Source organism: Pyxicephalus adspersus, chromosome 11, assembly GCF_032062135.1.
Source record: "Pyxicephalus adspersus chromosome 11, UCB_Pads_2.0, whole genome shotgun sequence".
Classification (NCBI taxonomy): domain Eukaryota; kingdom Metazoa; phylum Chordata; class Amphibia; order Anura; family Pyxicephalidae; genus Pyxicephalus; species Pyxicephalus adspersus.
Window position 1 is genome coordinate 31794177 of NC_092868.1, and position 16897 is coordinate 31811073.

Sequence of the window (16897 nt, forward strand, 5' to 3'; positions counted from 1 at the left end):
TTAGGTTCTTCTGATATCCTGATTGACCAGGGCGTTCAAATTTGAATAAATTAATAGTTAATTGTAACTTAGGCTGAATGCTGATTGTTTGCTAACACAGAGAGTTGCAGCTCTTATATATATATATATATATATATATATATATATATATATATATATATATACAAGAAAAAATGAGCCCAACAACACTTGCCAAATCTATAAAATCTATAAAATCTATGTGGACAGGCAGATAAGTCCGTTTTATTACAGAATGGACATCGCCTAATTTAAAGATTGGGGATTTTTGGGTCCACAAACTGTTCTATTTCTATTACTGCAGGGACTGGAGAGTTTAATGTTTTTGTATTTTCAGGATATCTAGAACTGTAGGCAGGGTCTGCAATCATTGAGTGGTACTGTCGCCGGTGGTCTGCACATTGCTCAGTCCACAACTTTGCCTGCATTGCTTTCTGCTGTCAGTGGGGCTTTTATTTCTTTATTGTGACACTTGTTGTATACCATTATGAAAAAAATGAAAGTGCACAACTTTTCTATGTGTAGTCCGAGCAGTTCTAATAGAAGCATAACACTATATACCAGCCGTCCCCAACCGTGGTATGGCTCTGGCCCGCGCTCCCCCCATCAGGGTCAGAAGAAGGACCCCGCTTGGACTTTTAACACTTTAAGATTTTTTTTTGCTTTGTTTGTGAATAACTTACAGTGGGGATATTATACAGTAACTGACACCACGTGTCTAATAATATGTTGAGCGAAACATCTGTCCTAGTTGCATTTATTAAAATAATGTACCTGTTCCGACTTACATACAAATTTAACCAAAGAACAAACCTAAAGTCCCTATCTCGGGGACTACCTGTAGTGGTGCAATCTACACTGCTGGAAATGTAATGTGTATGTTACTAGGACTTAGAAGAGGGGTTCCTAAAATGTCAGGCAGTATGAGCTGTTCATATGGGTTAAAAAAAACTTTCAGACTATTAAATCCAATATGCTATATGATATGTTTAGGATCTTAGCACTAATGTTTATAGTCCATGTTCTCCAGTCTTGAACAGATTTAATATACCAGGCCATTTTTGATGTTTTTATAAAGTTACTTTTTTTAGTTTTGGCAGCATTAACACCATGGAAATTAATAAATAGTCAGGACACAATAACATAGAATAAACTGAATTTAGCTCTTTGAAGACTTATAGGTGTACACCATCTGGACCGAGAGCTTCATTCACTTTTATTTTGTTGAATGATGTTTGAGCCATCTCAACCATTGTGGTTGCTTTGCAATAGTACAATCCTCATTTTTAATAGTAGGTAATAATATTAATATTAGGTATGAAAAAAATAGGATATATTTAACACCAATGAAAAATGTTTGGTGATTAAGCATTAGAAAGAAAAATACACTGAAACCAAGAATATATGTAGGGGGTTGTGTATGATCTTTAGTTTTTGTAGGTTCAATGTTTTCAGTCTCTCATTATACCATTGTGATGATACAGACCATGTATGTGTTCAGGTAATACTGACATCATTTTATTTATTAGGGTTATGGGACTGGAGTAAAGTACATAAGCATTCTAGATAAATAGAATTAATAAACAATGAGGGTCCTTCTAAAATATTTACAGGACAAACAAATTGTATTACACTAATTATATCAGAAAGTATAGATGGTTCATTCTTCTTTTCATGCGTTAAACACTGAAAATTCAGGCCAGGTGAGTCCGCTTCTGATTCCTGTTGGAGACCCACAAAACATAAGTCAGCAATAATTTGATTTTGAATATAAGGATATCAAATGCGCACTTGAGCAGGTTAGTCTATCAATCTTTGTAACTAATATTAATTTGTTGGTGGGGGTGTAAAATAAATGCATGAATCCAATCGACAAATCAAAACTCATAAAAAAACTACTACAAATGTAAAGCATTACAAATGTGCTGCACAACTTACAAAAAATGCTTTATAATCTGACCTGTCAAAGTCATGTGACCTGCTGTCCTCCAATCACTAAACTACTACACTGAACATAGAGAACTTTGTAAAGGTAACTTCTCTAGTTACTAAAGTTTTTAAAAATGTAAAATTAGCATTTGATGGTGCGTGATTCCAAAGTGGATTTGCCAATGTTCAATAGAAATTATTTAAATTGTTTTTGCTGAACTTTACAATGAATACACATTATTATTACACATTGTTTATATAGCACCGACATATTAAGCAGAGCTGTACAAAATCCATAGTCGTGTCACTAGCTGTCCCTCAAAGAAGCTCACAATCTAATGTCCCTACCATAGTCATATGTCAATAACACAGTCTAAGGTTATTTTCTTTTTTTGTGCGGAAGCCAATTAACATAACTGCATAATTTTTGGGATGTGGGAGGAAACCCACGCAAACACGGCACATTGTTATTTTTTTTGTCACTATAATGTGCTTTTCAGGTATTTCAAAATACATATTCTTATATTGTATATGTCAGTATAATTGAATCATTTTTATATTACAAATATAAAGTATTTTGGTAAGAAAATCTTTGCTAAAGTCTGCAATAAAAAGATTAGCATATGCTCATGCCTCTGTAAGCATGCTTGCAGTGTTAGACCAAAACATAGGCACTTTTACTGTTTTTACTGTGCAAATGGTGGGTAGATATGAGAATACTACTTTAGTACGTTAAAAATAGTTTTTTTTAGTGAATACATTATTATTGCAGTTAGTTGTGTTCTTTTTCAGTCTTCAAATTTCCATCTAGGATCAAATTCCAGAGGGGGCAATAAAATATATTTTTACAATAAAATTAACTGTACACTCCAAGTCCTCCATTTATATAAAGAATATGAAGAATCCCCTTACTGTATCATGATGATGTTCTTCCATCACATTTCATCTGTAAGAGCCCTGTAAGGGAGAAGAGATTTATATGGAATGGTCTCCCTCTGCTGGTCAGGTTGTATATAGCAATGACAGTCAATACAATAAGAGTTCGACTTACCCCAACTTCTTTTTCCTCCCACAGCGAAATCTGCCACCTGAGATAGAAGGATAAAAAAAAAAAATCCATCAAATGTTATGCTAAGGTAATTAGGACAATTATTAGTTTTAAAATATTTTAAATATTAAGGCTTCTGGAATCTTGATTTTGCAATATATTACATTATTTAAGAATACTAATATGCAAAATATGTGTTATATACCAGGGGCCCTCAACTCCCAATCCACGGTCCTTCTGACAGATGGGCCGCCAGAGATTGGAAACCAGTGGTCCCCAGTGCACTGGCCAGGGCCACGGACCATGTCTGCATCACAGGCTCAGCGGGTTGCGTCTCCGGACTGAAGCTCAGACCTGCGATTGGAGAGTCAGCGGGTTCTGGCATCATGACGTCACTCTGAGGAAAGTTTCTTCCCCTTTGGGTGACACACATCTCCCCACATATGCGCAGTCTGGAATCCGTGAGATTAGTGGTCCATGACGTTCAAAAGTTTTGGGACCACTGGTATATAAGAAAGCCCATTACTGGGAATTACATTAGCAGAAAGATAATTAGACCTGTATCTTCTTGTAATACATCATAACACACAGTGTGGTGCTCTGCTCACTTTGCAGTTCTGTCAGCACCTATTGTGCTATGAATTTAGGTTTTAAATAATAAGCGGATCAAAACACACACACAATACTCCATATTGCAGTAATATGTGTAAAACATGCATACCCCATGGTACTACATCACAATGTGTAGAGAAGACTCAAATGTTTATGTGAACCCTAACCAGATGATTTTTGTTGAATAAGGCTTTGTGCCGGACCACGATACAGAGACAGAACATAAAACGTGCATGCAAAGAATATAAATATGTTTATATACTCACTGAAGATGACCAGCATGCCAACCACAAATGCTACTGCTGCAAAAATAAGGCCACCACGTCTGACAGTCTCATAATCTAGAAATGAGATAAGGAATAATCAATGCCAAGTACGGAATGCATTACAAACTTTCAAATATATTTTTCCCATTGTTTATCCAAAGCTGCAGTCACAGCATTTTAGCATCTAAATGTTTATTTATTAACATGTCCTATTAGGTAGAGAGCAAAATATCCGTCCTATAACCAGTGCCACTGCTTGGTTTGTCTCTGAACTGTAGGTACAAGAATATGTTAGATGCCATGTTGGTGAAACCCAGTGTCCAGGTAAGGGGGATGGCAAATCATAAAAAACTAACTTAAAATTACCTGAGATTTTCTCTGATCCTAGCTCTACCCCTATATTGTTGTACTGAAACAAAGACTTTGCAGAGAACCATTATTGTGGCCATAGTGAAAAACTAATACCATAGTGAAACCATAGTTTACATCAGGAACCCCCTTCATATGAGAGCCTTTCTTTACATTTGGGTCTCCCCTTTACATCGGAACCCCTTTTAAAATCCTACATTAACAATTAAAGTCCTTCAGACCCCTGTTAAAGGGGCCCCACAGCAGTCTTGTAAATGGAGCCGGCAGAAGAGATCTTCTACCATTGTCTTCATTTGCTGGGCTCTTGACAGAGAACATCATCTAATGTAATGTTAGGTAGAGGAGGCCAAATGGTATAAGATCCACATTGTCAGCGATGTACAACAGTGAGAACCAATACAGTGGATAATAAGGAGGGCCCCTACAGATTGGAGTAAAGGGCCCAGTCTTGATTGAGACTTCAACAACCCCTACACCAATGACAATAAAGCAATACACAATAAAAATGAAGAGCTATTAAAAGCAGATATGTGTACTTACCTTCTGGAAGCCTAGATAAGTAAAGTATTAGAAACTGGAGTTCAGCTTTGATGCACACCACGGCTTTGCTAGCCAATTTCCAGATGTTGGAACGTACGCCCCTTGGCAAACAAACCTTCTTGTAAACTCAGGGTACATATGCTGAAGTTTGTGCATGTGTCTTTGCACATCGCAGGCACATAAGTAAATACTTTGTTGTTGCCTGCATATGACTGATGTGCCAGTTTGCATGCCCAACTATATGTTGTTTTCCAATTCATAATTACCATAGATAAATCTGTCTTAACAGATTTAATAATCAATATGTATCCAATGTTCTCTTGTTTCCATTTTTTCGATTATCAATGTGTATACTCTATAGATTATTGGTTACTTCAGCATTTACAGTATATATTGTACCCATTACCTATGTAACATACATTATTTTTATTTCATACACTAATGTTATATATTTACTATAAACCTAGATACTGACATGCTTGTATATTGAACAGCGCTAAATGTACAGTCCCCACCTAAAGAAGGCCAAGCCGGGCAACCTGCGTTGGGTTATCAGCCTACGTATGCGACACGATTTGCGTTGTAATATATTCCATTAGAGGTTGACTGTCTAGTGCTCTTTTGGCCTGATTATTGTCTGGATTTACTAATCAGTCATTGAAGCATTATTATTTTGTCTTGTATTATGGGAATTGATCATTAATACAACTCACTTTTTGCCTAAAAGCCTTCTTTCTGTTGTTTTTCTACTTTAAAAGATTGTTGCCTGCATATGACTGACGTGCCAGTTTGCATGCCCATCATATGGTGTTTCCAGCCTGATATCTCCTCTGAGACAATTGGAAACTGCTTAACCATCTAGGTAGTGCAGCAAAGAAATACTGTATGTTGTTCCATATTGATAAATGTTAATAAATTACTATATGTTGTATTCCAATTTATGCTTACCATAGATGAATCTGTCTTGATCAGTGTCAATCATGTCTGCAAAGAAAAAAAATGAGAATCTGTGTGCATAATAAATAGGTGATTTTATCAGAAAAAAGGCTAAGACATGTAGAATTCCATAAATATTTTATGTAGTCTGTATACAATTGGTGGACATAAAGCTACCAGAATTATCACCTGTTTGTTTGTGTGGTTACAATTTTTTTTTGGATATTTGCACTAAGCCAAATTTTAGTTATCCCCTTTGCATTGGGGGAATAATTTAATTATAGGGGGATGTTTCTTAATGGTTACTTCTAAAAGGATGCACAACATGCAGAACACTTAGGCCTCTTTCACACTTGTGAGTGCAAACTGTGCAGTAAATTGCTCTCAGGCTCATTGCAAAATGCTGATATGCACTTTAGGGCTGGAAATTGCACTGCAGATTAAACGTATACACACATTGGGCCTGATTTATTAAATCTCTCCCAGGCTGGAGAGGATACACTTTTATCAGTGAAGCTGGGCAATGCAGCAAACCTGGAATGGATTTCTTCAAAGTCATTTGCTATTTGCTAGCAAATGTTTTGAATCCTGGACCAGATTAATTCCAGGTTTGGTGGATCACCCAGCTTCACTGATGAAAGTATATCCTATCTAGCCTTGCAGAGATTTAATAAATCAGGACAATTGTCTTTGTAAACAGCATGGTTGTTTATTCAGAACACAAAAAGGAATCTGCAACAACGCAATGGCTTGCTATGTGCATATATTATCTGCAAGATTTTTTCCCCAACAAAAGTGGAATTTTATTTTAATGTTATGATATACTATAGTAAATTCCAGGCATAAACATATTTTACTACTGTATCAAGGTAAAAAAGCAGAAAGATTCACCCAGGGGAAAAATAAGGCAACTGGCAGCTGTTGCTGACTATAGATGACAGTATAATGCCTATCAAAGACAGGGCCGATGCATCGTTCAGGCAGATAATGTATGTTTGTTAGTAATTTAGTACATACACAACCATCTGCTGCGGATCATTGCTAATGTTTGTAATGTTAAACTCACATCACTAACCCTGGCAGACAGAATGACCTTTCTTTTTCCCAATATATATGTTATCTCTTGTATGGATTCAAGCAGATTTTGCTTAGGTCAGACTATAGAACTGATGGATACACTAAAACCCTTTTGCAAACTACCAAGGCATAAAATCTCTTGTTACATATAAACTTTGGCTGCTACAGCTAGTTAGGTGGGTAGTCATGCATCCAGGTTGAATCGGGGTGAATAAATAAATGGGATTAATTCTTTTTCATCAAAAAAAAATAAAAAAATTTTAATTTTTTGATTCAGAAAAATAGAAAGGAAAACAACAGAAATTATAAAGCAGGACAATACAAAACTCCATATAAAAATAGATGATCAGTGAGAATTAAAAATAGGGACCAACCCTGGAGATTAATGGGTCTGCATTACCGGGTGCCCTAATTTATCATAATCACAGTAAATGGTTCATGTATAAACCACCAAATTCATGTTTTATTGATGCCATTGACTAATAAAACAATAGCTTCCAAATGTCCTTAATTAGAAGGGATTGTCCGTCTTCTTGTACCTAAATATATAGACCAATTTACCTACCATTTACCCCTTTACCATTTACCTACCCAAACCTTTACAAATACCTCAAAGTAGGAAAGGGTTAAACCCCACAGTCTATTGAGGCAAACAAATGATTCCTTGTTCCCTAAACCTTATTATTATCTTTTATCCCCAACCCTTTACTATTTCACATTTTCTTAAAATCCATTTCAAGAATTGCAATGCAATTTCACAAATGCATTTTTCATAACTTTGACCATTTAACCCATCTTTAAACAATCTCAAATCTCATTTTCTAATCTTTAAAGTAGATCTATTCCCAAGTTTTGCTAACTTTGAATAATTCAAATTCAAACAATTCTCTTTTTATTTATACAACCTATTTCTTTTTCTAAAAGTTTTTAGAACAATTACATCTTTGACATTTAAATACATTTTAAATAAAAACCTGGTGCCATCCTTACTCCCGTTTTTTTTTTTTGGCAAATCTTAAAACATTTTTTTTTAGTCCTGGATTAGAGAGTTTAATTTTAAATTCTCTGCCACTTACTTTTTTTTTGTTTGGGTACCTTTGGAAAAATTTCACTTCCTGTGCCACAAATTCAACGAAATTTCGATCCAAAGAAATTTACTTTGTAGTTAGTTGTACCCAGAACAAGTGTCCATTGTGGGAGATTCCCTGTTACCCATTACTACAATTTTGTATTTATTTTCCTTTTTATTCTCAGTGACCATGATCACCAGTACAGAGTGGGGAATGGACAAAGACAGCAAGAAAAAGCTGATGGAGGAATAACCGTCCTTTAGTCTATCCAAAAAAAGAAAAAAAATGTTGCCTATAGATACTATTTGAACATGGCACACAACTTCCACTCTATCAAACAATAAATCCTAAATGGTAATATAGTACTGGGAAGTATTTACATTTGTGGTATTTCTTTTTATATGTATCATCACTTTTAAAAGTAAATTTATTACTCCACAAGGGATTGTCCTCTAACCCATTCTTGTAATACTAAATTTAGATTCTGCCCATACCAATATAAAACAGTTTACCTGCATATCAGATCTTAGTTTCAAAACAGTTAACCCTAAATATTGACATGTATTTAAATCACTAAATATTATGTATTTGGCTTAAATGAAAAAAAAATAATTTTTATTTTAGGAAAGACAACAAATATAAGATATGCATTTTTTACAAATGTAAGGAATACTGTGAGTGATAATTTAGTTTTAGATTTTGAAATTTTTTTTATTTTAGATTGTTTTACATATTTTTTTTTTAATTGTGTTTTAATTCCATTCCCATTCCCTTAAAATGACACCCATCACCTTGACTATTTAGGGCAAAATCACAGTCCTTGTAAAGGGCCCCACTAAAATCCCTTTCATTGCTCTTGCTGTATCATGTTACTATTAACATTTCCATTGTCGGCAGGTAATCGGAGTGATGGCGTCACTCCTATGGTTATGTGCTAGTACTAGGTCCAAATGGCTGCTAGAACCAAGTTATATGGGTGAAGATAACATGCTCCCCCATATACATCAGCACCGGGTATTGTCACCTATGTCCTATGCTTTCCTTTATTTAGAAACATAGAGTGCATTAAGGTTGATTTACTAAAGGAACATATAGCTAATTGCTTACCAAAATAAATGATCAACTTGGAAGGGATATTTCACTTAGCTCAGCAACTGAGCTCCATTGGCTTCTGACATCTAACCATGTACAAGGTCGTTTTTCCTATTCTAGTAACAACTAAACTATTTTGGGTCTCCTATTACTTTCTGCCCTTGTAAACGTGATCACTAGGACAATTACAGAGGATGCAATTCCCTAATGGGGGCACCTACAACAATACCATTGGAAATGGTTGAATACCATTGATTATCTTATACAAAATATGCTTGTTCTGCATATGATCATCAACTTCTGTACATCCCAAATATTTACAAATACTGAGTAAAACTATTTTCTGAAAAAATCAATTTTATCTGTTTCTAGTTAGGATCAGTGTAGTGAAATATTAATTTTATTCTGTAGATCAACCACTTTGACATAAACAGAGGCCTTAGACGCATAAAACAAAATATGTGTGAACTAAAATGCACATGCTTAATGTTCATGTTTCAAAGCACAGATCGCTCACGTGCATTGAGATGCAACTAACATATATAGTGTGCTACCATGCCATAATATTTTCCCTATCTTTTTCGGAAATTCCTATGACATTTTTAGTGTTCTGGATCTTCTTATGCCTTATATTTACACATAAAGTACTCAGGGATGCGAAAACTAATATAAAAGTCCAAAGCATTCATGAAATTTGTATTATCATGAACTGTCTTATCTCTGAATTATTTCATTTAAAAGCAGACAATGATATAGAGCTGAATAGACCAGGATGATTTCCCTGCAGTATATACTCTTAGTAAAAATGCTATATGTAATAGAAGCAAGGCAAACCTCAATTGACTTTGATACCAGCTATTTAGACATATGATATACATTTAAATGAAAGAGTAAAAATAGAGAAGGTCGAATAAAAGGTATATTGTCACTAAAATGCTAATAGGAAAACATAGTATAAAACTTTAAAAATGTCAACAAGGCTTCACCAGCAGGTAAAGAAGCTATTTTTGATGCAAAGATTGCATGTCATTTCTTGATCGCAGCTCCTACATCTCATCTTACCATCTGCCATGCCTCAGGTCTCACACAGCTGCTCGGTCCCCTTCACAAGTCAAAGTGTGTGATACCTGTGACAATTCAGATAGGACAAATATTCAGAGACAGCCCTCATTAAACATTAACCATCCTTGGGGTAATATTTCTCCCAGTCACGAGGGATGCAGGATTTGGATAGATGAGAATAGGGAGAGGCTCTGGAAAAATACAAGAAATCTATTTTATACACATACTACTTGACAATAAAAGCCGCTCACATGTACTCATTTTCTAAGAAAGGTAATGGAGAAGTTTAATTATTTGTACAAGCAAACTAAAGTTTGGCTCTGTAGAACAAAACCATATTTAGTGCAAAACAATGGGGACCTGTGCCATTGGCCAAATAGTAAGAGTAGACAGCACCAGAAACACTTTAAACCTTGCATTCGTTTTTATTATTATTATTATTATATATATTAACAAGTGATCATCTTGTTTTGGGAGAGGAAACAGCCCAAATAGAATCCTAAATACTGGTGCTACAAAAATACAATACAGAATGTTATTTTTTTAGTTAGGCAAAAATTAATTATATGAATATTTTTAAATGAAAGTAAGAGTAGGAGCTTTAGGCTGTATTTGGAATGGCTTCAAAGAGCAACACACCTGCTTAGAACAAAGTTTCTACATTTCCCTATGTGTTCTCCTTTGGGAGCTGTATCTTCAATCCCAGAGGAGAACACATAGGGCTTGTGTAGATTCTTTGTTGGTATTAATTGGTGAACCCGTGAAGTTTGACATACAAACTGCAATTTCTGTGGTTCTGTCAAACTTCCTCTGCTGTGGTTCTGTCGGCCCTATTGTTCCATTCTAGGGAAAAAAAAACTTTCCAACGAAAGATGGAGGAGGTTGGGTCCCAGAGAAGGACTATCCTGCAATTGATGGACATTGGGAAGCTATGCAATGATTAATTCCGTGTCCCTTAACCCTTGATACAAGGCAGGATGGATCCAAGCTTTCACCTTCTTGGTGCCAAATTCTGATCCAAATGTCACAGCAGACATTGAGACTTTTCTCTTAGCTGCCAGGAGTGGTATCAAGGTGATCTGCTGCTGTAGCCCTAGTTTCAATGTCCAATGTATTGCTTGTCCAGAGATGTTCTTTCGCATACTTTTGTTGTAACAAGTGGTTGTTTGAATTAATGTTGCCTTGAGTGGGCTTGATCCAGGCTGACCATTCTCCTCTGACCTCTGGCATTAACAAGGCATTTTGCCCAGAGAACTGCTGATCATTGGATATTTTGTCATTTTTGGATTGTATTTCATATACTGTAAATTATAGGTTACCTATAGTAAAACAACAAAATTAGTTACAGTATATACATTGACAGAAAAAAAAGTTTAGTGGTAAGTGATAAAGGTTTTGCATCCATTTTGAATACATTTTTGGTAAAAAACATAAGTCTCTTCATTGCCCAATACAGACAATTGGAGTTTACCAAGAATAGAGAAGATATATTGCCATGAGAGAACCTGAGTAATCTAGCAAAACTGGAGTGGATTTCCTAAATATTGCAATTGTTTGCAATCCTGAACCAGCTCAAAGCAAATATTAATGAAATTGCAGTTATGTGCTTGTTCCCACAATGAGAACTGTGTTTTCTTACAAAAAACAAGAGTTTTCTAGGCATCTTCTCAAAACTATAATCAGGCTTTTGCTATTTCACTGACCTTTTAATATGTTGCTGTGTGATCTGCTATGACATAGGTGAGGGTTGCAATGTTTTTAAAAAAATCTGTTCCTAGTGTTTTGGATCACTTAGATCTCATGATCTCCATTCTAAAAGAATTTTAGTAAATCTGGCCAACTTTGTGCAACCCCTGCCACTTATATGCTCCTTCAATGTCACAGATGTGAGGGTGGTAATATGGGAGCACAGTTAGGAAATATTTGACTCCTCATCATTGCAGGATTTCCAGATAATATTTAATTGAAATCTGAAAATTTAGAGAGACATGCTAAAGATTAAGTGAGATCCCCCATAAACATCTCCCACTCTTCTTTTCATTATTCAGTTGGAATGCAATGGCATCGTCATTTGGGAGAGGACAAGTGGGTGGGCAGGCTAAGCTCATAAGTGAAGTCCCATCCTATGTAACAATGTGGACAGACAGGAATCACAGAAAAGTAATTTGCAACAACCTGTTCTCAATAAACCAAATAGTTGAACGATTGTAATGTGTTGTTGGGTTAGGCTATGTACACACATGCAATTATTGTCATTGGAAAGGATCTTTCACGATCCTTTCCAATGCCAAATGCCTGCACTATGCATGAACGTTCTCTGTACATACAGCACCGTTCTGCTCTATGGAGAGGGGACGGGGAGAACGACAGAGCGGCACCTTGCTGCTTTCTCTCCCCTTCGCTTGCATTACGATCATTCGTCGTCCATCGTCCGTGGATCCACCAGGATGGTCGTTCAGACAATGGACGACGAGCACTGTACACACGAAAGTTTCTCCGATATCAGCTCTTAGTTGATTATCGGACGAGAACCATTGCACATGTGTACCTAGCCTTAGGGTTCATCTATTTTAAATATGCAGGTTATAGTTTCCTTTTAATGTATCAGTAAATTATTGGTATAATAATATCAGTTCTGGTTGCCTGCTATGTATTTTTTCTGTTTACCTATAAATAAACACATGCACGCACTCCATGATAAATATATACAATTCTGCATTTTCCATATTGTGCTTTGCCCTACAATACACTTTATGTGAAATTCACTCAGATTTATTTTTCTCTGTCACAATAAAGGTAAAATATTTTTAAATGCTATACATGTGACAGGGACATAAAAAGAAGAGCTGTAAAATGGTACATAAAAATGTATCTCAGGCTTGTTATTTACATTACATCTGAAGATGCTTGCTTCTGTACTGGAAACAATTTACACAGTGCAATGGTTTCGTGACAGCGCAGCTGATAACATACACATACAATGGTTTTTACTCAATGCTTCCAGTGCCTTCCGGGCTTATAGGCAACCATATGGAGAAATCCAGCCTGAATTCTCAAGCAGCAATGAATATACATTTTTTAAGAACGAAAGACAAAGAATATATAATAGGAAGCAAAGGGCAAACATGTGCAGACAATACTAGTAGCCATTCATTAAAGCACATGTAATTCTACACAATGATTTTTCTTTATTGTTCCCTTCGCGGTCTGTTAAACAAAAATACTTTTTCATATCTGGGGCAGCATAAATATTCATATACCATGTGTTCTTTGCCAACACTGCACTCTGGTTGGAAATCTACGGAAGCGGTTTGAGTGGTGGACTGCCCCTGGTTCTCAAAAAACTCACCAAAACCAAACACCTGTATAAAATGGGATTTCAGTCAATACAGTTCGTTCCAATAAAAACAAGGCTCTGGGGACTGGTTCACAATTTTGAACCACAGTTATTAAAAAAGGCCCATCTGAACTTAGCCTAACTTGAACAATGGGAAGGATTGTTGTCTTTAGACTTACTTGGAACAGTAAAATTCCAACTTGGATCACATCGGTTTGGATCAGTCAAAAATCCATCTGGATTCCAAGTCTGGATTGGTATTTGTGTAATGAGCCATACTATACCTTTCAATGACAAATACAGCAGAGCTCAGACAATCCAGCCCTTGGCCAATGACAGCTCTCAATATTGGGTGTTCTACTATACCTGTCAATGACATATCATCAGATCCAAACATAGATCAAATTCTAAGCTATGAGGTTGGAATAGTCCCATTCCGGATTGAATCTATTCCATTTGGAACTATTGGACCACCACTACTTTCCAACATGATAGTACACAAACAGAATAAAACAAAGAATTTACATTAATCAAATATAGACACATACATTTACCACACACAAAGGAAAATACAGAAACCTCAAAATTACACACTGATATCAATATTAACAAAAAACTAACAATGATACATTCAAGACCTTCTAGTCAGTTATCAATAAATTCCTTGTGTTTAATAGCTAACAATTTAACCATGTAAAATCTCTTATCCACTTTCCACTTTGTTATCCAGCCGTAGAAATGACTGATGTGAGAAAGTAACCTTTCATAGTAGTGTAGGACACTGTTCAGAAAGAAGCAGGAACCAGCCTGTTTTATTAATCCACAGCTACAAGGTCACTATAAATAATAACACAACTGTGCCTGAGCCCATTTTATGTGCAGTAAACGGAAGCAGGTCATATTATCTCTAGGTCAGTGATAATATATTATACAAGTGTTGTCTGACTGCAATAAAAGAGGTCTGACGGAGAAAGGATTAGTACATTCAAAGTAATTCCTACCCAGTCAATGTCATTGTCCTGGTCTTGATAGTTTAGCCTTGGTGTTTTAACATCCAGATAACCAAGCTCCTTTTTCTTCAATATCTACATTAATCCATTAAAGAGAAAAGATCCCAGATGATGAAAAATCCAAGTGTGGGAAGTGGATTTCACGCTGGCTTGATGTGGTGCATTTTTCTCCATTTCTGCAGTTCTTTTTTCTCCTAGGTCTGCGTTTGGAAGCTTTAAATACTTACTTTGCAACCATTTACCTGTGTCCATTCCCACCTCTTAGCTTTAAAATGTGAACCCTTAGGGTTTAGAGTTCTTAGGAATGTGAAAGTTAATGAAGGATACAACATCTTAAGAAACAAGAGCAAAACAAAACTATTTAGCTCTTGAAAAGAAAGATGTTTAGGGGAACTTTTAGCACTTAAGCACTTTTCTTAAGGTAGATGAAAATTCCATGAAGATGGCATTTGGTTGGGAAAAGCAATAAAGCAAACCTACCATAAACATTAAATATCAGTGCTGCAGAATTATTGTAGCCTTTTTTTACTGCTTTGTGTTTCACATGCACATGCTGCAGCATGGATTGTACAGTAAAGGGTCTGGCCTTCTATTGTTGCTGGCAGTTTCGTAAAAAAACATAAATAATATGATTAAATATATTTAGGACGTAGAGGCCAGGAGTCTGAAGCAGAGTGTAAAATCTCCCCCTGATGGGACAGATACCCTGTAGACTAGAATCAGTTTATCTTTCACTATCAGAAATGTGCTGTGTTTCCAGGAGGTACCATGCACTGTATCTGGTGGGAGTGCTAAGTTTTCCACAAATTTTGGGATAGTGGCGCGGCTAGGCGAATGTCTTACTTTAACATCTTATGAGAAAGAATTACATAGACGGCCCCTAGCACTCAGCATTTGATGTAAGTTTAAAAAATTTGTGTATTTTTATGGCGATGAAATGTTATTAATCTATTTATAAATACTATAGCATTATGTAGTAAATAGTTGGATGATGATTATATACTTTGATTAAATATATTAAGAATAAATTGTTATTTATAGATCTCCTCCTGAGGATAGATTCCGCGAAACGTGTCAAAGTCACTGGAACACCCGAATTGGAGAGGTTCCATCTACTGAGTGCTTTATCTCCAGTAATCGTTTTGGTTTTAAATTTTATGTACTGTATGGTTTTATAATGTTTGCAAAAAAAATGTAATATGGTATACTTCACTGTTATTTGTTGATGCAAGCCTGTTCTTAAAAGTCCCCACAAAATATGGTCTTCCTAAGGGAGACCGTATATTTCTCTTTACTCATACTGTTTTGGGATGTGGTCAGGGATGATTTAAGTCCTGAAAGTTATTTATTTCATATGTTACCTTTCTGACAGTGGCTATGTTGGTTATACCCAGATATTAGAGAATGACATCCCTGTTTCTTTAGTGTTGACCGGTAGAGCTGTAACCTAATAAAATATGGAACAGTTGGCTGAAGATGACAATCAACAAGCTTGAGAGTTATTAACTAGATTGACATAGTTTTTAAGACATCCATATTAATGCCCATGCAGGCTCCAAGCTGTTTTTTCATTTCCTTTTTTGTTTCATGATGTTATGCTTAGATTATATGTTGTATTATTTGTTTTTTTAACCTCATTGACCATTGTACTCCATTGCAAGAAAATCAGTGACCATGAATACATTACAGAAGATTAAGTGAGCATTGTTATGTTAGTGAATAGCGTGTGACTACTGATACTTCACAAGATATTAAAATACCACAGAAATGTTACCAGAGAAGGGCTCACCACAAATATCCTAGAGAAGAAAGAGTCACCACAGATACGTTACAGGAGTAAAAGTGACTGCAGATATGCTATAGTAGGATGAATGACCACTGAGTACCAATATGGGAAGATGAATGACTCCTGGTATTAGAGCATTAAACATTTATGTGTACTACTAATTTTTCTGCTTGTCTGCACTGCACAGACACTTTCTTTTGTACATTTCTGCAGACATTCTGACATTAACCACACAAAGACCCAGAGCTACCTATACATACTAGATATTTCTCGCCTGAGATAAATGGCTATAAAATAGGGGGACACCTCCTGCTCACCCTCCCGCAGCACAGCTCAACTTATTGCCAGATACCTGGAGCCATCAGGAAGGATTACTGCAGAAGGAACATTGTCTGTCTCCTTTTTCAATATTATGTATTCTTATCAATATGTACTCTTAAAAATTGAACTTTAGTTCTGTTTTAATCCATCTTTGATTATACAGAGCTGAGGCAACTGACTAAAGAGAGCTAAAGACCAAGAAAAAGGAGTAGAAGGGGAGCACTTACTAGTGCATTGCACTGTTTACTAGGTTTACTCATAATGAACTGAATGGGAAACTCAACAAGGTCATCTCAATGATAAATAAAATGTTTTTAGTTATACTTACATGTGATGTGTGGGAAAGTTACATAAATAAAGTAGGGTATATTGTGCTTACATTGAACACTGCCTACAGAACTTCAGATGGGCATAAAAAGGAAAA

General features: G+C 35.8%; 1 protein-coding gene across 1 annotated transcript in view; it reads right to left on the minus strand.

Annotated features, from left to right (window-relative positions):
* Positions 1-1162: 1162 nt before the first annotated feature.
* The window catches only part of FXYD6 (FXYD domain containing ion transport regulator 6), a 67556-nt gene continuing 51821 nt past the window's right edge, over positions 1163-16897 (minus strand). Inside the window, exons 7-12 of the mRNA XM_072426703.1 lie at positions 7872-7910; positions 5731-5766; positions 3874-3948; positions 2999-3035; positions 2860-2904; positions 1163-1740 (exon numbers count right to left, since the gene is read on the minus strand). Of these exons, the coding sequence (XP_072282804.1) occupies positions 2883-2904; positions 2999-3035; positions 3874-3948; positions 5731-5766; positions 7872-7910 (209 nt within the window). The 3' untranslated portion in view covers positions 1163-1740; positions 2860-2882. The remainder of the gene's footprint in view (positions 1741-2859; positions 2905-2998; positions 3036-3873; positions 3949-5730; positions 5767-7871; positions 7911-16897) is intronic.